At 40.3% G+C, this 21,424-nt stretch overlaps 1 protein-coding gene across 1 annotated transcript in view; it reads right to left on the reverse strand.

Annotated features, from left to right (window-relative positions):
• LOC118730516 (fibrous sheath-interacting protein 2-like) overlaps window positions 1-21,424 on the reverse strand; it is a 32,527-nt gene that overhangs the window by 5,866 nt on the left and 5,237 nt on the right. Inside the window, 7 exon segments of the mRNA XM_036458550.2 lie at window positions 6,325-6,435; window positions 6,907-7,048; window positions 8,400-8,533; window positions 9,818-9,907; window positions 11,338-11,499; window positions 13,121-13,158; window positions 13,161-13,276. Coding sequence (XP_036314443.2) covers window positions 6,325-6,435; window positions 6,907-7,048; window positions 8,400-8,533; window positions 9,818-9,907; window positions 11,338-11,499; window positions 13,121-13,158; window positions 13,161-13,276 — 793 coding nt within the window.

Consider the following 21,424-nt stretch of genomic DNA (forward strand, 5'->3'; position numbering starts at 1 on the left):
ACTGATCCTCAGAGAGATCCAAATTAAAACAACAATAAGGTATTATCCCATATCTGTCAGAATGGCTGTCATCAACAAATTAATAAATGACAAGTGCTGGCTAGATTTGGAAAAAAGGGAACCCTAGCATACTGCTGGTGAGAATTCAGACTGATGCAGCCATTCTGGAATACAGTATAGAATTTTCTCAAAATATTAAATACAGAATTCCCATTTCACCCATTGATCACACATTTAGGAATATATACTAAGAAACCAAAAACATCCATCAGAAAAAAATATAGGCACCCATATGTTCATCTATACTAATAAAAGGGTAATATGCTAATTAGGCCAGATGTCTTCTGGATGTCCATCAGTACATCCATCTGGACAAAGCCATAGCAGCTCTGAGGCCCGGAGCTCACTGCAGCTGTGGACTCAGGCAGCAATGAGCCCTGGTGGCTGCAAACCCAGGGCTCAGGCTTTGCAGCCACCGAGGCTGGCAGTGGCAGCAGCAGTGGGGTGATGAGGGTGGTGCCTTCCCCTAATCAGCCCAGTCGCCTCCCACAGAGGGAAGCCAGACTGCAGCTTAGGCCTAAGCCATCAGTAGGACATCCCCTAAGGGCTCCCAGAATGTGAGAGGGGGCAGACAGGACTGAGGTACCTCTCCCTCAGTGCACAAATTTTTATGCACTGGGCCTCTAATAGTAGCATAATTTATAATAGCTAAGAATTAGAAACAGCCCAAGTGTCCATCAGATTATAAGTGGATAAAAAGCTGTGGTATACTTACCATGGAATACTATGCAGCTGTAAAAAAAGAACTCTTACCATTTTCTACAGCATAGATGGACCTTGAAAGTATTATACTAAGGAAAATAAGCCAGTCAGAGAAAGATTAGTATCACGTGATCTCACTCATATATTGAATCTAATGAATAAAATAAACTGAACAAAATAGATCCAGAGCATAGAAACATGAAACAAACTTATGGATTTCAGAGGGAATACAGGGTACAGGGTGGGTGGAAAGTAATTAATGGGGGAACTTATATGCATATGTTAATAGCCCATGGACACAAACAATAGTATGGTGTAGGCCTGAAAGGGGTGAGAACAGTGTGGAGAGGATCAACATGGGGTGTGGGGGGTGAGTAGGAGGACACCTGTAATACTTATAAAGATTTTTTTTAAAAAGACAAAAAAGTTGTATACACTGCCAACTCATAACATTGATAAGAAAAGTTAAGGATACCTAAATAAATGGAAACATATTTGTTTCATGAGTTGTAAAACTTATTATCAAGAGATCAATTGACCCAAAATGATCTATTGACTCAACACCATTCCAATAAAAATCTCAGCCAGATTTCTTGATAGAAATTAACAAACTAGATTCTAAAATTTATGTGGATATGTTAAAGAACATAATATATTAAAATAGTCAAAATAACTCTAAAAATGAAGAACAAGCTTGAAAGGCTAGTACATCATATTTAAAGAATTACAATAATCAAGACAATAAATTAGACAAATAAGTCAAAGAGCAAAAAAGAGTTTAAAAGTAGACTGGTCCAACTTATTTTGTACAAAGATGCAAAGGCAAAAATCTTTTAAAGATTTTTTTAAATATGTTTTTATTGTTGACCGTTTTAGAAATATCTCCCACATTCCCTCTTTCCTCCCTTCTTTCCAGCCCTGACCCCCTCTAAGTCTTCATTACCCTATTGCTCATGTCTATGGGCTATGTAATTCCTATATAATAAAGAGGTTATATGCAAATTGACCATCACGCCCTCGCACAAGATGGCTGCCCCCATGTGGTCATAAGATGGCTTCTCTGATGTGGTCACAAGATGGCAGAAGGCAGTTGCGAGCAATCAGGCCTGCAGAGGAGCAGTTAGGTATTGATCAGGCTTGCAGGGAAGTGGTTAGGGGGCTATCAGGCAGGCAGGCAGGCAGGTGAGCAGTTGGGAGCCAGCAGTCCTGGATTGTGATAGGACTGTCCAATTGGAGAGGGTGCAGGTTGGGCTGAGGGACATCCTCTCCCCAGTGCACAAATTTTGTACACCTGGCCTCAAGTATATATATAAGTTCTTTGGTTTATCTCTTTTTGTTCTCCCAACCCCACATTGAGGTATGTCAGTCTATTCCATGCCTCCCTGATTTAGGTCTTCTTATTTGGTCAATTCATTTTGTTCATTAGATCCCACTTTTTTCTTTATCCACTCATCTACTGATGGGCTTTTGGGCTAGTTCCAAAGCTTAGCTATTGTAAATAATGCTGCTATGAACATAAGGATGCATTTCTGATTGGTGTTTTGGGGTTTTTAGTATATATTTCTAGAAGTGGGATTGCTAGGTCAAACAGATGTTCCCTTTTTAATTTTTTGAGGAAACTCCATACTCTTTTTATAGTGGCTGAGCCAACTTATATTCCCACCAGCAGTGAACTAGGGTTCCCTTTTCTCCACATACTCACAAGCACTTGTTGTTTATTGATTTTTTAATGATGGCCATTCTGACAGGTATGAGGTGATATTATAACCAAAACACCTGATACTGGCACAAGAACAGGCATGTAGACCAATGGATCAGAACAGAGACCCCAGAAACTGACCCATAGCATTATGGTGAATAAATATTTGACAAAAGAGGCAAGAGCATACAATGGAGTAAAGACAGTGTCTTCAATAAATGGTACTGGGAAAACTAGACAGACACTTGCGAAAAGATTAAATTAGACCACCAATTTACACCATACATAAGAAGAAACTCAACGTGGATAAAATACTTAAATGTAAGGCATGACCATAAAAATCTGTGAAGAAAACATAGGCAGGAAACTCTCAGACATCTCAGGTAACAATATATTGTATTTGTGGATACATCTACTAGGGCAAAGGATACTAAGGAGAACATAAACAAATGGGACTATGTCCAAATAAAAAGCTTCTGCACAGAAAAATAAACCACCATCAAACTGAAAAGGGAACCTACTGAATGGAGAACATTTTCCAATGATGCATCTGATAAGGGGTTAGTATCCAAAATATATAAAGTACTCGTACAACTCAACAAAAAGAATTAAAACATATACAGGATTTAAAATGGCAGCAGAGTAAGAGAATGCTACATGGACACACTCCCAGGAACAAACTGTAATTACTACTAAAATACAGAAAAACTTCCTGAATAATCAAAGGAAGACTCACTGGAGAGAACCCTGATACCCAAGGATCAAAAGTGGAGCCACATATAGACTGTAGAAGGGGCAGAGGGGCAAAAGGGCTGGCCAGGGACCCACAGACAGCAACTGAAATTCTGGAGAGATATCTCAGCTGGAGGGGGGGTGGGCACTGAGAACTCTGGGATCTAATCCCCAAGCGGGGGGGGCCCCAGAAGAAAGCACCAGAACTGAGAAGGGTGCCCCGTAATACCTTTTTATTAAAAGCAGCAAGGTTGCTGTATACCTGAAAGACACAGTTGGAAATTCAGGCACCCTCTTAAAGGGCCAATGCAAAAATTCCCTGGGTAGCCACCCACCTTGTACTCCAGCAGAGGGGAGGGCAGAATGGACTGGAGTTGTGGGAGCAGAAACCAGGATTGGGGGTTCAGGGTTTAGAGCTCAGAAGGCAGACACCCCCAGTTTTCTGGGATGAGTCATTTCTTCATGAAGCAGAGGACATCTTCCCCCACACAGACATTTGCCTTGCCTGGGGGAATACAGTTAACCCAACCTATTGGAAAACACCTTTCCCAAGGTGCAGTGTTCCTAAAGCCACTTAAGAGACTAAAAATAATAATTAGCCTCCAGGCAAAAGCAATTGCCCCACCTTGTTAAAAAAAAAAAAAAAAAATATATATATATATATATATATATATATATATATATATATATATATATATATATAAATTAATTAATTAATTAATTAAAAAAATTTTTAAACTCTTTTCACATCTGTGGACAATCACCTGAGGGTAATTCAATTTGGTATCCTATCAGTCTGTAGGCAGAAACAGTCTCTGGAGACTTTTAATCTTTTCCTGATCTAATTAGTCAGAAACAGCATTTGACAGTGTCCTACACTAGAGATTGAGAGGTAAAGCAGATCTACCTAATACATAGTCACAAACCCAAACAGGAAGCCAAAATGAAGAAACAAAGAAACATATCTCATGTCCCCCAAATGTAAGAACAAGAGAATTCTACAGAAGAAGAAATAAATGAAATGGAGATAGGAAATTTATCTGAAACAGAGTTCAGAATAATGATGGTAAAGATGCTCAGCAATGTGAGAAAATACGTAGTAACTATGAAAATAAATTTAAAAATTGCATAGCACAAATGAAAAATACATTGATACGAATACACAGAAGATTAGGGGGAAATGAGGATAGAATCAGTGAATTAGAAGGCAAGGTTGAAAATAATCATTCAATCAGAGAACCAAAATTAAAAAAAAAAAAACAATTAAAAAAACAGGAGGACAACTTAAGGGAACTGTGGGACAACATGAAACGTAACTATTAGAATAGCAGGGTGTGCCAGAAAAGGCATAAAGGGAGGAAGGGATAAAGAACATGTTTGAAGAAATAATGGCAGAAAACTTGCTTAACCTGGTATAGGAAAAACTCACATAATTACAGGAGACACAGAGAACCCCAATTAAGAAGAACCTCAACAGGACCAAACCCAGATACAACATAATTAAAGTGGCAAAAATTAAAGACAATGAGAGAATCTTAAAGGCAGCAAAAGAAAAGCAAACTGTTACCTACAAAGAATCTCCCATAAAAATAAAATAAATAAATAAAATAAAAAATAAAAAACGCCCAAGCACAGTAGCAACTGGAAAGAACTTAAAAAGTAGGAGAACTGCCAGGACCGGTTTGGCTCAATGGATAGAGCGTCGGCTTGGGGACTAAAGGGCCCTGGGTTTGATTCTGGTCAAGGGCATGTACCTTGGTTGTGGGCATATCCCCAGTAGGGGGTGTGCAAGAGGCAGCTGATCGATGACACTCTCTCATTGATGTTTCGAACTCTCTATCTCTCTCCCTTCCACTCTGTAAAAAAATCAATAAAATATATTTAAAAAAAAAAAAAGTAGGAGAACCTACGGGAACTTTGGGACAACACAAAATGAAACAACATCCATATAATAGGAGTTCCAGAAGGAGAGTAAGATGAGCAAGGAATATAAAAGCTGTTTGAAGAAATAATGAAAACTTCCCTGATGTTGGGAAGAAAAAAGCCACACAATTACAAGAAGCACAGAGTCCTAAACAAGATGAATGTAAAAAGACCCACACCAAGGCACATCATAATTAAAAGGGGAAACATCAATAGCAAAGTAAGAATCTTAAAGACTGCCGGAGAGAAACAAAGTTACCTACAAGGGATTTCCCATTAGAATAGCAATTTATTTCTCAACAGAAACACATCAAGCAAGAAGAGAATGGAATGAAATATATACAATGATGTAAAGCAAGGGACTGACTCCAAGAATACTATACCCAGCAAGGCTATCATTCAAAATTGAAGGTGAAATCAGGAGCTTCACAGACAAAAGGGGACTAAAGGAGTTTATTACCACCAAGCAAGAAATGCTACCGGGACTGCTGTAAAAAGAAGAAATAGAAAGGGAAGTAGGAACACAGGCATAAAGAATAAAAATGGCGACTAACCTATCAATGATAACCTTAAACATAAATGGATTGAGTGCTCCAATCAAAAGATAGGGATGCTGAAATGGATAAGAAAATATGACCCATATATTTGCTATCTACAAGAGACCCACCTCAGAACAAAGAACTCACACAAACTGATAATGAAGGTGCAGCCGGCCAGGGAGGTACCGTGGGAGGTTCAGGGTGTGCCCAGCCCATCTGGCCCAGTCCCGCCGGCCACTTTCTAATTATTTTCCTCTCAATGTGCACAAATCCCTGCACTGGGGCAGTAGTATCAAATAATAAGGCAGGACTTTTTATATTATAGTCAAATTGTAACATAAATCATTGAGGGCAGTGGACGGCAAACTCATTAGTTAACAGAGCCAAATATCAGCAGTACAACGATTGAAATTTCTTTTGAGAGCCAAATTTTTTAAACTTAAACTTCTTCTAATGCCACTTCCTCAAAATATACTCTCCCAGGCCATGGTGTTTTGTGGAAGAGCCACACTCAAGGGGCCAAAGATCCACATGTGGCTCGTGAGCCGCAGTTTGCCGACCACTAATTTAGGGGACCCAATCCACTGTCATCTTGTATAGTGTACTTTCAAAAATCCAAGCTAACAAAAGCTTCTCCTCTAACAACCCAGATTAGGAAGTTAAATCTACCTTTTTGTAATTTTCTCCTCTATTTCTGCGCCGTTGTTCCTCTATCCCAACTTCTCTCCGAACACTTTCTGCAGACTTTGTCAGAAGCAACATCTGTTTTCTCTTCCATTCCTGGAAAGCAGTGTTACTATGGTTAATGTTTACAGTAACCCTTTGTATTTTTCCAACAACAACAAGCAAATTAGTAGAAGTCAAGAGCCTAACAGAAACCAGGTCAAGTGTAGTGAAAGTCATACAGGGCTTTTGAATGGACTTCTTTCCTTCCTGCACTCCTACTAGGAATGCAGGCATAGTTATTTTTCACTAAATTTTAAAAGGTATCCCCCTCACACTGAGGGTGATCAGGGAGTTAAATGGTGCCTGGGAACTTCCAAAATCCACTCTTTAAGAACAGTTATAACTTATGGTGTCAGCCTCATTATTTTATGTAACAACTTGTATATCATAGTTTGAAGAAAGATTAATGTGGGTAAATTACTTAGACTTGAAATGACTTCAAGAAATATTATAGACAGCTAAAATTATTTTCAGATAAAACACTAGGCACAATTTTTCTCCTAATATTTTAAATGTATCTCTCACCTCTTCAAATTTTTTACGAAGAATATGTTTTCGTCTTGTTTGTTCCTGCTGTTTTCTTTTTTCTCTTTCCAACCAGAGGAGTTGTTGCTCTTCTCTTGTACGTCCATGTTGGTCTAACTTCCTACTTATCATATCCAAATAACTAAATAAAAGTGCAAATGCAAATGAAGGTGAATTGCATGTTTCCCTTATAGTGGCATTAGCTGCTTTGATACACTCAGACAACCTCCTTACTCAGTCTTGTTTCTTACACTATAAGAATGTTCAGTTTTTCTCTCAGTTCTATTCATGGATTTGTAAGCCAGCTCTCACCATGCTTTGTCATACAGATCTCTCTATCACATCAGTATCTGTTCTTATGGCCAAGACAATGGTAAAATGTGGAGCGGGTTCCTTCAAAATATTTTTGTACAGTCTTAGCCATTTTGGCTCTGTGGATAGAGTGTCAACTTGCAGACTGAAGGGTCGTAGGTTCTATTTCAGTCAAGAGCAGGTGCCTTGGTTGCAGGCTCAATCCCTGGCTCTCATATGGGAGTCAACCAATCAATGTCTCTCACATAGATGTTTCTCTCCGTCTTTCCCCCCTTACTTCCACTCTCTGAAAATTAATAAAGAAAATATCCTTGGTTGCGGATTAACAACAACAAAAAAAAAAACATTTTGCACAGTAATTATTCATAACTCAGTGGGCTTGTGCATATAAGTTTGTAAAGAGGACTAGAATAACTGAAAATTTAATTTCAAATCTATAAAAAAAAAAAAAAAGTTGAATTTCTGAAGAAAACGATGTGTCCTGGTCCCCTGTGACTTACAGAGCCTTCAACAAACCTTCCATTTATAATCTGGGTCTCGGGTATGTCAATATGCTATGGAACTACAAAAAAAATGGACCCAAAAAATGTAAAAGTCAGGCTATGTAGCCAAATCCCTCACCTTAATAAAGGCTGAAAGAGGAGGAGGAAAAACCAATGATATCCCTAAGACATGGGCTTGACCATGAAATGTAATGGTTGAGCATGAGCAGGTAATATCTGAAGAGCTTAACATTTTCTTTTGGGGACAATGAAGCTCTATATTGGCATTAGATATAGTTTAGTCAAACCTCTATTTTTGACTTTGCATGAACTTCCTTAAATTTAATGTTGTCAGCCCTTAAAGATGATTCATAAAAAGCTCCTGCTAAAGACTGGTGCTAAAAGATTGTTTTCCTCCATTTGCAACTACAGAAAGACTTTTGGGTCACATTTGTCCTTTAGTTATCAGTCTGGATTACCTCTTGTACTCACAGAAATCCTGCTCTTCCTTCCCTTGACAATCAAGTTCCCAATTTCTATACCTTTTGGTCTCCCTTCCTCTCTATACTTAGATCAATAGTGGAATTAAATGGTGTCTAGTACATTTTTAAAAATTCCTAGCTTCAATTCTTTCTAGCATTTTTCCAACTTATTTGAGCCACAATCTATACATAAACTATGCATTCACTTCCATCTTACCTGGGCACTTCTCCTGGCTCATGATCCTTAAAAGATTCCTCCCATAACAACCAATTTTGGAACAGTGCATCATCAGGAAGTCCCCGTAGTTGATTGTCTTCTTGTAGTTTATTTATTTGTTTTGCAAGCATTCCCTATTTTAAAAACTGTATCATATAAATGCATATATCTGTATGTGTGTGTATTTATAAATATATAATGTTTTTTAAATTTACAGAAATGAATTGTCCTTTGACATACCTTTTTATACTTACTGTTTAGTAAACTTCTTGTACTTTCTAAATAACTAAGTATGTTTACCTGCATTTAAATCTATTTGAATCCATTACAGACATGAGTAACTGAACCAAAGTAAAAATGTCTCTCTCTAAAACTGAAAAGTAAATATCTCATTATACATTTCCATCAATTCTGAAAAAAAATTAAATGAAAGTATGGAAGAAGGACAAGAGAAACTCTAGACACTTAAAGGTAAAGTAAGTTATTCTCATTTCTAAATCACTGTCTCAACTGTAAAACATAAAATTGTAAAAGTATTCTTACACATACCTTTCTTGACCCTAAAATCCAAATTCACTCATGGGCATGTGTTTGCATAAGACACACACACACACACACACACACACACACACACACTAATTTTGAGTCAAATATTGAAAGGAGCCTGGCCAGTGTTGCTCAATTGTTTGACTGTTGTCCCATGCACCGAGAGGTTGTTGATTCCATTCTGGTCGAAGCATTCCGCTCATGTCACATGTCTGGGTTTCAGTCTCAGTTCCCATAGCGGACAGACCAGAGGCAGCCACTCCATGTTGAGCCCTCATATCAATGCTTCTCTCTTCTCTCTCTCTCTAAAAAAATCAATAAAACTATTCTTTTTTTTTTAATAAAAATTTTAAAATTGAAAAGAAATCACTATTCATACCCACCATCTCTACTCCTAATCATTTCACTTTACCTTTAATATAATTTTTTACTGGATGAACACAGCTGCATGTGCATAAGTACATACACACAGTGCACAAGTTCTTGAGTCACCTGAAGGACATTATAATTATTCACACTGTTCCTCTCCTGTTACTCTTGCTACTTTGGTTCCAGTTTAAAAATCTTGCTGCCACAATAGATTATTCCTATTGGCCCCAACTCAGAAGAAACACTTGGATTAGCAAGTTAGTTACTAAATTATACCCAACTACCACTGGCATATTAATAGATGGACTGGTACCTTTCCATTCTTGGCCCAATAAATCAACCTCAAATTCTTCTTTATTCCTGCTCTAAATTTTCATTTGGAAAAAATATTTAATTAGTCAGTCATCATAAAACGTAAAAGTATTATAAGAAAACACTTTTTATACAAGTAAACCTTTTTTCCAAACCTTATGTAAGAAAACAAATTTAACTATTTAACTTACTTGTTCTTTTAAGTAGTGCCTTTCAAAGTCTAATTTCAGACTTGTAAGATATTGCCTATACTTGTTAAACTCAGCCAAGTTACATACAATCTAAAAAACAAAACAATAACAAAAAATATAAGTTTAAACATTTAAAAATTACAGCAATCACTTTCTGAAGGAAAAATGTTAATAATATACAATTTGATAGCATTTTGGTATCAAGAGTAATAAATTGCTAACAATTTTATAAGTAGTATCTCTCTACAATTGTTAAACAACAAGACATTTCTAAGTCTCGTTATTTTTTAAATGATTTATGAATTTAGTACACATAATTGGAGTTAGTAGAATAAAATACCAATCTATGTATATAAAAACCTAATATGCTAAGTGTCTGACCAATTGGTTGACCACTTGATCAGTTGCTATTACACACACTGACCAACAGAGGGAAGACACTCCCACCAGTCAGTTAGCTTGCTGCTGGAGTCTCACCAATCAGGACTTGGCAAGATGGGCCACCATGCCCTGGAGCCAAACTCCCATGGTCCCTCCTCAGCCTCTAAAATATTTCTTCTAATTAATGTCCTTTCAATGTGCATGAATTCCTGCACTGGGCTTCTAGTGTAATAATAATTACATATTCAATACATATCTACACTAATAAAAGAGAAATATGCAAATTGACTGTACCTTTGTGACACCCACCAGCCAATCAGGAGTAAGTATGCAAAACGACCCAACAAATATGGTGGGTTAATTTGCATATACAGGCACATTGTATATGCCTGGAGGTGGGGGTGGGGCGGGATGCGTGTGTCATCGCCATGGCAATGACAAAGGCATTCTGCACTGCCCCAGCAGCTCCAGGCCTCTGGGCAGCATGGAAAGGCAGAAAAGGCAGCTCTGGCCAGAGCAAATGCAGTGCCAGCAGCCAGGGAAAGGTAGGCCCATTCTTGCATAAATCTTTGTGCAACAGGCCTCTACTTAGAATACAAAATTATTCTTATGTTTTATCAAGATTGTATCAGGCTAATATTGCTATGTTCCTAATTTTTTTTTCTTTTTAAAAAATACGGAAGGCATCATGGATTTGCATGTCATCCTTACTCTGTATCATTCCTATCTTAGTATATGTGCTGCCAAAGTAAGCACCCATGTTCCTATTTTGTCTCGAGTTTTTAAAAATTTGATAAGACATAATCCTTGACAAGCATACAAAATCATTGGAGACAGAGAAAGAGAACTATGATACAGTCAGAAAATTAAATTTACAATATATCCTCAAATTATTTAGTTATCATATTTTGATATTATAAATAAAAAAGTTGGAAGAAGTAGTATCATTTAGAAACACAACTGTTGTTTGATTTCCCTTGACCCAAAATACTAAGTAATTTATATAATTCTCATTATCTCCCATGACCAAGTTAAAAGTGAAACCCCTCTCCCACCCCCACTTCAGGGAGGTATAGAAGCCAGTTTATATCAAGTCTTGGAAGTCTTCAATGATTAAAAAGAAGTAATCTTCAACCCACTTCATCATTGCTGGTGATGTAGCCACCTTTCTTTAATTTCCTTCGGACATCTTCACGTGAATGGTATGCTCTTAAATGTGGGTCATGGAGACTATTATATTGGGTGTCCAAAAGTCGACAATAAGGATCAGTCAGATTAAAACCATAAGAAGGTTGAAAAAGCTGCAAACACAGATTTAAAAAGATGACAAATGTAAAGTTTGAAAATGACTGGAATGTTTGTTCAAAATAAAGCATGCAAGAAGAATTTGACACGGGGAAAACCAGCAACAGAAAGATTTGGATTGTGAAATGCTAATTGCTTATTCCTACCCCTCCCCACACCCAAACATACACACACACCTGATCTGAATTATTCTAAAAATCCACCCTCACTCAATTCCTCCACTCACCTCCATCAGTCTCTGCCCCTGAGCCAGAAAAGAAAGGAAGAGAGGAAATGAAAAAGACTAGGATAAAATATGTTTTAATGGATAAAGCTAATGCTAAGTTCTCCATTTCCTCCTTTTCTTTTCCAGGTCAAGGCACAAGGCACTGTATTCAAAGTATAAAGAAATAATATTAAACTATGACTATTATATCTCAATAATCTAAAATGAAGAGATTGGAAAATCTTTTTTCAAGATGCATGGAAACAAGTTTACCAAATAATAATAGAAGTAAAGATGACGGATTAGCCGAAACCGGTTTGGCTCAATGGATAGAGCGTTGGCCTGCAAACTGAAGAGTCCCAGGTTCGATTCCGGTCAAGGGCATGTACCTTGGTTGCAGGCACATCCCCAGTAGGGGGTGTACAAGAGGCAGCTGGTCGATGTTTCTCTCTCATCAGTGTTTCTAACTATCTCTCTCCCTTCCTCTCTGTAAAAAATCAATAAAATATTTTAAAAAGAACACTTAGTTCAAAAATAAAAGATGATGGATTAAAGAGTTATTGTTTCTTGGGATCTTATCTAATAAAAGAAATCAAACAATCTCAAGTGCTACAGTCAGGAAAAAAATCAAGATACAAATTTTAAAATTCAATATGTGAGAGGAGGTATGAAAGACTCCAACCAGAGGAAGCTGAGATTCTGGATGGGAGTAAGACTGGATAGGAAGGTTGGGGGAAATCATGGAGTGTCTTCTGGGAGGCAGAGCCTTCTTCCATTAAAGTGAAGCATAACCAATGGACACAAAACACTGGGGGGTGAGGGCATGTATGGGAGTTGGAGAGGGGGCAATGGTAAGATATTTACACATATAATACCTTAATTTAAAAAATGGAGAAAAAATAAAGTGAAGATAAAGTACTGAAGCAGGTCAACTCATTTCAATTTCATTTTATCCTCACTGCTGTGTATAAGATGGAATTTCTCTCAAAACATAACTATAGTGAAGGTTGTGTAAACAGTTATAATTTGTTAAGATCACAACATAATTAAATGCCAGTCAGCACCAACAACTTTGCACCTTTGAACCAAATATATTTATTTCCAAGTAAATAAAATCTCACTAAGTAAGTATATCTTGTATTGCTACAAATGAAAATTCATATGCTTCTAAAACTTAACAGAGAAATAAGAATAAAACCCACGATTCTGTGCAAGCTGGTATAAATGAAATTGCTTGGCATGAATCCTAAATAATACCTTGGTTTACAGCTGGGTTTGATATTTTTTTTCTGTTAATGTTAATGTGAATTGTCTTAATAGACTTTGTATAATGTAACGCCTCACTCTAAAAGTCTTTGTAGTCCATGCCAAGTAGACATGGGCAAGACAACCAACATGAAGGCGAAAATTACCTTTTCACTTAACTTCGTCGTATGGTATAAATTATTGCTCCTGGGATCATGGACAGCTTGACCAAAAGGGGCAGATCAAACAGTTCAGCCACTCCACTGCCTGGAAAGTGTGCTGTGTGCTCATCCTGTTGGGAACAAAGGAGAGTTTTGTCTTTCCTTTGAGGCTTTATTTCCTTAGTGCAGGCCTATCTAACCCTACTGTAACCAAAGAAGCAAAGGGTCATACAGTCGGGGTTGAAGGGGCCCGGCCTGAAGACCTCCTGGTCTTCACTAGCCAGTTGCTGCTCCCCGCTGCGCTGCACCAGGGCACCCCAAGCACCACAGTTACACCCATGGGACCTGTCTGTGGCTCACCTGCCTGGCCCCATGGAAGACAGGGCCTCCTGCCACTCGCATCTCCATATAGCTGGCTGTCTTCCTGACCTTGGCAAAGCAGCTGGTGGCCTTCTTGGTGGGAGCAAAGGCAGAAGCCTTACAGTAGGTTTTGAGGTATCTCTCCGTGGAAGGCCTGGGCCCCTGCTCTCCTACTCCCTTGCCCAGACCGCACCTGGAATGGCCAGGACCACCTTGTCCCCAAAGCTCCCCTGTCTCGGAGTTCCAGGTTGGAATAGAGGCCGCACAGGGCAGAGCCCTCAGAGGCTAGCTCCTCTTGCTTGTTGGCTTGAGCTTCCAGAATTGGGCAAATCAGTCCATGGGGCCTATTCAAAAAATAATTTCTCTATGAAACTAACATAAAATCAACAGTCAATCCAAACCCCAAATCAGAACTCACAATGCTTTGCTAGCGCATAGCTGGCTAATGTCTTTTGGCCTCCAAGGAGCTATGATTGCAGAAAAAGAAAACTCCAGGATTGACTGTGCCAACCATTCTAGAGTCAGAGGCCTGGCGTTCTACCTGTCTCCTCTTAAACACTATGACTATACCCTGTCCCAGGCTCCTGCAACCACTTCCCACTCCAGGTCTCAATGACCTTACTTTTGACCCTTGTTTCTCATCCAGTTAATCTGATTTCTACCTTTTATCCTTCCTGATCCTCTGCTGTCCACTGTTAGCTCTCTTACTTTAAGCTCTCCAAAAGCTTTAAAATGAAAAGTTAAAGTAATGTAATATTCAAAGGGCTCAACAACATATATTCATTCATGTTATCGAATAAAAACAGGCAACACTTAAGCGTTAAGGACTGTTTCTACCTTGCTTTACTCACAATTACTGCTCTCAGCTCCAGAGCTCAGGCCCTCTCTGCCCTGCACAGATACTTCCTCCAAAGGCTGATCTACCAAGCATGCCCAACTCCTTTCCTGGGTCTCAAATTAAGATTAAATGGTAGGTTGTTAATATTATAATCATGGTTTTAATTTTCTTATCCGCATGCATGCTTTCTAATGTTTTTATGGTACTGGTTTAGCATAAAATCAGTGAATGTTAACTTCTAATCAAAGCTAACTCTGCTATTCTTTTCCAGGATAATGTCCTTATAGGGAAATTCAATTTGATTATTCTACTTCACAGTATTGTCTTCCTAGCCAGTATCCCACATGAGAAATATTTGCATTCATTTATTCAATAAACATATTATAAGATTGCTTCCCTCACTCAATTTTCAGCTCTTCTCCCTCCCCCCTACAAAGGACAATAAAGCATTGAACCTTGGTAAAATGAAGTGAAACAGACAGTGTTTTGAATCCTAACTCTGCTATAGTAGTTCATTTTTCAAGAAAATTTATCCAAAGATATGTATATGGAACAGATCTTACTGATTGACGGGTAAGAGATCTTCAATGAGAGTAACTATTCATCTTAAAAGCCAATACTATTGCCCCAAATTGCTACTAACATCTAGCACCACCATTTCCACCAGTCATATTTTAGAAATTATGCATAAAATAATGTGGACTTATTTTTTTTAACTTTTAATTACATTTTGACAATTATATGTAAAATAATACTAAACGGTCTTAAAACCCAAGTTTGGTCATCTGTCTTCTCTAATTTTTCAACAAGCCCCCATTCCAGCTAATAGAAAATGTAATTCTTATCACCATGGCATTAAAAAGGGCGACAGAATCTGGTTCCTGCCTGTCTACAACCCTACCTCACATCACACTCCCTCTAACTCAGGAAGCTCTGGCCACATTGCTCAGTATGTTGAACATCCATGTTCTTTCCCACATTAAATACTTTGCATTTGCTTTCCCCTCTACCTGCAAATGTACTCCACACCTACTATTCTGTCTCATGGCCAGCTTCATCTCATCCTTCCTGTTTCGACCAGCTGTCGTTTCTACAGAAACCTGCTCTGACAACCATTCCTGTAAAGGTCCTAGTCTCCTAATATGCCTTTTATGTGCTCTTCCCAGGAGTTCACTTTCTGTTTCTTTTTAAATACCTATCTTACTCACTGGAAGGCTAACTACAAAAGAGTATTTAAATGACCCAAGTTTTGTTTTTGTTTTTTGGTTTTTTTTAATTTTTTTTATTAAATTATTATCTGTGTACATATTTTTTTTATTTTTTTATTAAATTATTATCTGTGTACATATCTTAACATTGCCCCCACCTCCCATACATACCCTCCCTCCCGAGTTTTATGTCCATTGGTTGTACTTATATGCATGTATACAAGTCCTTCAGTTGATCTATTATCTCCCCCAGATCTCCCTACCCTACCTGCTGTAATTTGACAGTCTGCTTGTTGCTTTACTGTCTCTATATCTATCTTTTGGTTCGGCAGTTTATAATGTTCTTTATTATCCATAAATGGGTGAGGTCATGTGGTGTTTCTCTTTCATTGATTGGCTTATTTCACTCAGCATGATGTTCTCCAATTCCATCCAGGTTGCTGCAAATGATGAGAATTCCTTCTTTTTTTATGGCAGCAAAGTATTCCATTGTGTAGATCTAATCATCTGCTGATGGGCACCTCTAGACTGTTTCCAAATTCTGGCTATTGTAGATTGTGCTGCTATGAACATAGGGGTGCATATATCCTTTCTGACTGGTGTTTCTCGTTTCTTGGGATATATTCCTAGGAGTGGGATTACTGGGTCAAATGGGAGTTCCATTTTCAGTTTTTTGAGGAAACTCTACACTGTTCTCCACAGTGGTTGCACCAGTCTGCATTCCCAACAGCAGTGCACGAGGGTTCCTTTTTCTCCACAACCTCGCCAACGCTTGTCATTTGTTGATTTGTTGATGTTGGCCGTTCTGACAGGTGTGAGATGGTACCGCATTGTTGTTTTGATTTGCATCTCTCTAAATGACCCAGGTTTAACATCAAAATTACAACTATACTACAGAACAACCATCATTCAGAACCACTTGAAATCGAGCTAAATGTAATTCCCACAAGAACCAATTAGAAATAAAAGCTAATTAACTGAAATAAAGAATAATTTACAGAGAATCAACAGTAGAGTCAATAAAACTGAAAATCAAACCAGTAATTTGGAATATAAGGAAACAAAAAACACCCAATCAGAAGAGCAAAAAGAAAAGGGAATCCAAAACAATAGAGATAATATAAGGAGCCTTTTGGACAACTTCAAGCATACTAATATTTGCATTATGAGGGTGCCAAAAGATGAAGAGAGACAGCAATAAATTGAAAACTTTTTTGAAAAAATAATGACAAAAAACATCCCTAACTTGGTGAGAAAAAAAAAAGAAAAGAAAAACAAACACATAAGCCCAGGAAGCACAGAGAGTCCTAAGCAAGATGAACTCAAAAGGTTCACACTAAGAGAGAGAGAGACAGAGAGAAAGAGAGAGAGGTATTATGCAAATTAGCCGGGATGCCTTAAGGTGTCACAACCAACTCAGGAGGCGGTTGCCTCATGGTCAGCTCATAGAAACTATGTGCACAGATGGGCGAGAGGGGACTGCATGCTACCCCCAGTCCCAGCGACCATTACGAGGCTGAGGCTGCGAGTGGGCCGGAGCAGAGACACAACACACAGGGGTTCCTGCTCCAAGCCTTCACTGCACAGCTGGGAGCACACCCCCACCCCAGCTGACACACACCGGAGCAGGGGGTCCTCTGCGCATGAGTACAAAGAAAACATCTTTTCTGCCCACTCATTGGCTAAGCTCCCTGTACACCACCACTCACGGTGCTCTTGGTCACTTGGGTAATAAGAATCCAAGAAGGTGATCTAGGGTTTTTCCACCTCACTCCCGGAGGAAAAAAAAAAAGGTCAGCTGCTGGAGGGGCTAAGTGTCATATCCTGCCCTAGCCAGTTTGGCTCAGTGGATAGAGCCTTGGCCTGTGGACCACAGAGTCTGAGTTCAATTCTGGTCAAGGGAATGTACCTAGGTTTCAGGCTCCTCCCTGGCTGGGGTCCAGGTCAGGGCTGATGCAGGAGGCAACCAATCAAAGTGTCCTTCTCACACTGATGTTTCTTGCTGTCTTTCCCTCTCTCTAAAAATTAATGGAAACATATCCTCATGTTAAAAGAAAGAAAGAAAGAAAGAAAGAAAGAAAGAAAGAAAGAAAGAAAGAAAGAAAGAAAGAAAGAAAGAAAGAAAGGAAGGAAGGAAGGAAGGAAGGAAGGAAGGAAGGAAGGAAGGAAGGAAGGAAGGAAGGAAGGAAGGACGGAAGGAAGAAAGGAAGAAAGAAAGAAAGAAAGAAAGAAAGAAGGAAAGAAATGTCATATCCTATGAAAGACACATCATGAGAATGCCTAAAGAAAGTTGTCATTTTTTCTTGGTGAAGGGACTGAAGTCTGTGTTGATTAAAACACCTTGACGGCTACAATAGCCAGCAGTGGCAGCAATAGTGTGTGTGTGTGTGTGGGTGGGGGGGGGGGGGGGGGGTGCCTTGCCCTGATCAGCCCAGTCACCTCCAGCAGAGAGAGGCCAGACTGTGGTTTAGGCCTGCTTACAGCCTAAGCTGTAAGTAGGACATCCCCTGAGGGCTCCCAAAATATGAGAGGGGGCAGGCTGGGCTGAGGGACCTCCACCCCCAGTGCATGAATTTAGTGTGCTAGATATATATTAGAGGCCCTGTGCACAAAATTTGTGCACAAGGAGGAGCGGGGTGTTCCTCAGCCCAGCCTGCACCCTCTCCATTCTGGGACCCCTCAGGGGATATCCAACTTTCCATTTAGGCCGAACACAGTAGGATCTGGCCTAAATGAGAAGTCGGACATCCCTCTCACAATCCAGGACTGCTGGCTCCCAACAACTAGTCTGCCTGCCTTCCTGATTGCTCCTAACTGCTTTTGCCTGCTAGCCTGATCATTCCCTAACCACTCCCCTTCCAGCCTGATTGATGCCTAACTGCTCCCCTGCCAGCCTGTTTGCCCATAACTGCCCTTCCCTGCATGCCTGGTACTCCCCCCCTCCCCCAACTGCCTTCCCTGCAGGCCTGGTCTCTCCCAACTTCTCTCCTCTGCCAGTTTGGTCATCCCTAACTGCTCTCCCCTGCAGGCTTGATCGCCCTCTACTGCCCTCCCTTGCAGGCCTGGTCCCTCCCAACTGCCCTCCCCTGCTGGCCTGATTGCCCACAATTGCTCTCCCTTGAAGGCCTGGTTCCTTCCAACTCCCCTCCCTGCTGGCTATGTTGTGGTGGCCATCTTGTGTCCACATGAGGGCAGCCATCTTGTGTGTTGGAGTGGTGGTCAATTTGCATATTATTCTTTTATTAGATAGGATAGAGGTCTGGTGCATGGGTGAGGGCCAGCTGGTTTGCACCCGTATCAGGGTGGGGATTCCTTGGGGCATGGGGTGGCCTGGGTGAGGAGCTAGTGGTGGTTTTCAGGCCAGCCATGCCCCCTGGCAACCCAAGCGGAGGCCCTGGTATCTGGGATTTATTTATCTTCTATAATTGAAACTTTGTAGCCTTCTGCGGAGGCCTGGGCACACCAGGGCAGGCAGAAAACTTGGCTTCCTCCATCTCCAGGGGCAACTCAATCCTCATACTCTCTTCAGCTCTGTGGCTGCCGTCATTTTTGATGGGATTTATTTATCTTCTATCATTGAAACTTTGTAGCACTGAGTGGAAGCCTGGGCCGGCAAGGGCAGATGGAAAGCTTGGCTTCCTCCACTGCCAGGGAAACCCAAGCCTCCCTCCTGCTGCAGCCATCTTGTTTGGCTTTATTTGCATATTTGCTCCTGATTGGCTGGTGGACATGGCTTGTGGATGTAGCAGAGGTACGGTCAATTTGCATATTATTCTTTTTTGTTATATAGAATACATATGTATATACATATACACAATATATATATATCATATTTAATAAATAGGGAATATGCTAATTGACCCCCACACTGTCACAAAGATGGAGGTGCCCACAGCCAATATGGAGGATATATGCTAATTGACTGCCTCACCCTCAAAGATGATGGTGCCCACAACCAATAAGGAGATAATATGCTAATTGACTGTCACACCCTCAAAGATGGCAGTGCCCACAGCTACAAGATGGCAGTGCCCAGGCCCCTCAGCCCTACTGGGGCGGCAGGCACATGGCATGGCTGGTCCAGCCCCCAGGTGGGTCCAGCTGCTCCACATGTCTGCCTCCAGAGTCCCCCAGTTCCCTCAGCTCCCTAGCCACCCAGGGAAAGCCTGAGGTGCAGGCAAGCCTCAGATGGCAGCTGCCCACCCACCCAGGGCTGGCCCAAGGGATGACCAAACGACTGAACAAGCAGGATGCATGGGGCAACCAGGCCGGCAGGAGGATTAGTGAGGGACGAACAAACAACTGAACAGCAGGCTGCTTGGGACAACCAGGTCAGCAGGGGGGGCTGGGGTGGGGGGGAGTTGTGATGAATTACAAGGTTTGCAGGGGTGGCAGTTAGGGGAGACCAGACTGGCAGGGAGGGCAGTTAGGGACGACCAGGCAGGCAGGCAGGTGAGTGATTAGGAGCCAGCAGTCCAGGAATGCGAGAGGGATGTTAGACTGCCGCTCTAGACATCCCCTGAGTGATCCTGGATTGGAGAGGATGCAGGCTGGGCTGAGGGGATTCCCCATGCACAAATTTTGTGCTCCAGGCTTCTAGTGTTATAAATAAAAGGCAAAAAAGTAAATAAAAACAAATAATCATAAAAGCAGCAAGAGAAAAGCAGTTTGTGACCTACAAGGGAGTGTCCATATGACTGTCAGCTTATTTATCAATAGAAACTTTGCAGGCCAAAAGGGAGTGGCAAGAAATATTCAAAGTGATTAAAAGTAAAAACTTACAACCAAGATTACTCTACCTTGCAGAGCTATCATTTAGAATCAAAAGAGAGATAAAGAGCTTCACAGATAAGAAAAAGGTAAAAGAGTTCATCACCACTAAACCAGTATTATATGAAATGTTAAAGGGTCTTATTTAAGAAGAAGAAAAGAAAAAATATGAACAATAAATACATATCTATTAACAATTGAATGTACAAACAAATGAACAAGCAGAACTGTAACAGACTCATAGATACAAAGAGATTTTTGTTGGTTGACAGATGGGAGGGCAAAAAAGGTGAAAGGATTAAGATCAGTGATTGAACATTGACCTATGAACCAGAAGGACATGGCACATGCCTGGGTTGTGGGCTCGGTCCCCAGTGTGTGGGGCAGGAGTCAGTCAATCAATGATTCTCTCTCATCATTGATATTTCTCTCTCACTCCCTCTCCCTTCCTCTCTGAAATCAATAAAAATCTTTTTTTTAAAAAAAAAAAAAAAAGGACAAATTGGTTGTTACAGAAAAGTCATGGTGATGGAAAGTAAAACATAGGGATGTAGTTAATAATCCTATATAATAAAAGGCTAATATGCAGATAGATGGAATGATCATTTGCTATTATGTGCACTGACCACCAGGCACTCAATGCAGGAGCTGCCCCCTGGTGGTCAGTGTGATCCTGCAGGGGAAATGCTGCTCAGCCAGAAGCTCTGAGCTGGGCTCATGGCTGGTGAGCACAGTGGTGTTGGTGGGAGTCTCTCCTGCCTCTGCTGCAGAGCTAAGCTGGCAGTCAGACATCCCCTGAGGGCTCCCAGACTGCAAGAGGGTGCAGGCAGGGCTGAGGGACCCCACCCCCAAGTGCTGAATGGGTACAGGATTTATTGGGATAATCACATAATAAGTTATAATGTCTGAGCCAAAACCAGTTTGGCTCAGTGGTAGAGCGTCGGTCTGCATACTGAAAGTTATAATGTCTGGTCACTGGCATGAACAACAAAACAAATATATACATATACATATACATATACATATACATATCATCCGTAACAACCAAAATGACCTATGACTGGTCGCTATGATGCACACTGTGGCCAGCAAACTGGCCTGATCAGGGGTTGGGGCTGGACAGCCAACCTACTG

The sequence above is a fragment of the Pipistrellus kuhlii genome, unplaced genomic scaffold (genome assembly GCF_014108245.1).
Source record: "Pipistrellus kuhlii isolate mPipKuh1 unplaced genomic scaffold, mPipKuh1.p scaffold_m20_p_1, whole genome shotgun sequence".
Taxonomy (NCBI): Eukaryota; Metazoa; Chordata; class Mammalia; order Chiroptera; family Vespertilionidae; genus Pipistrellus; species Pipistrellus kuhlii.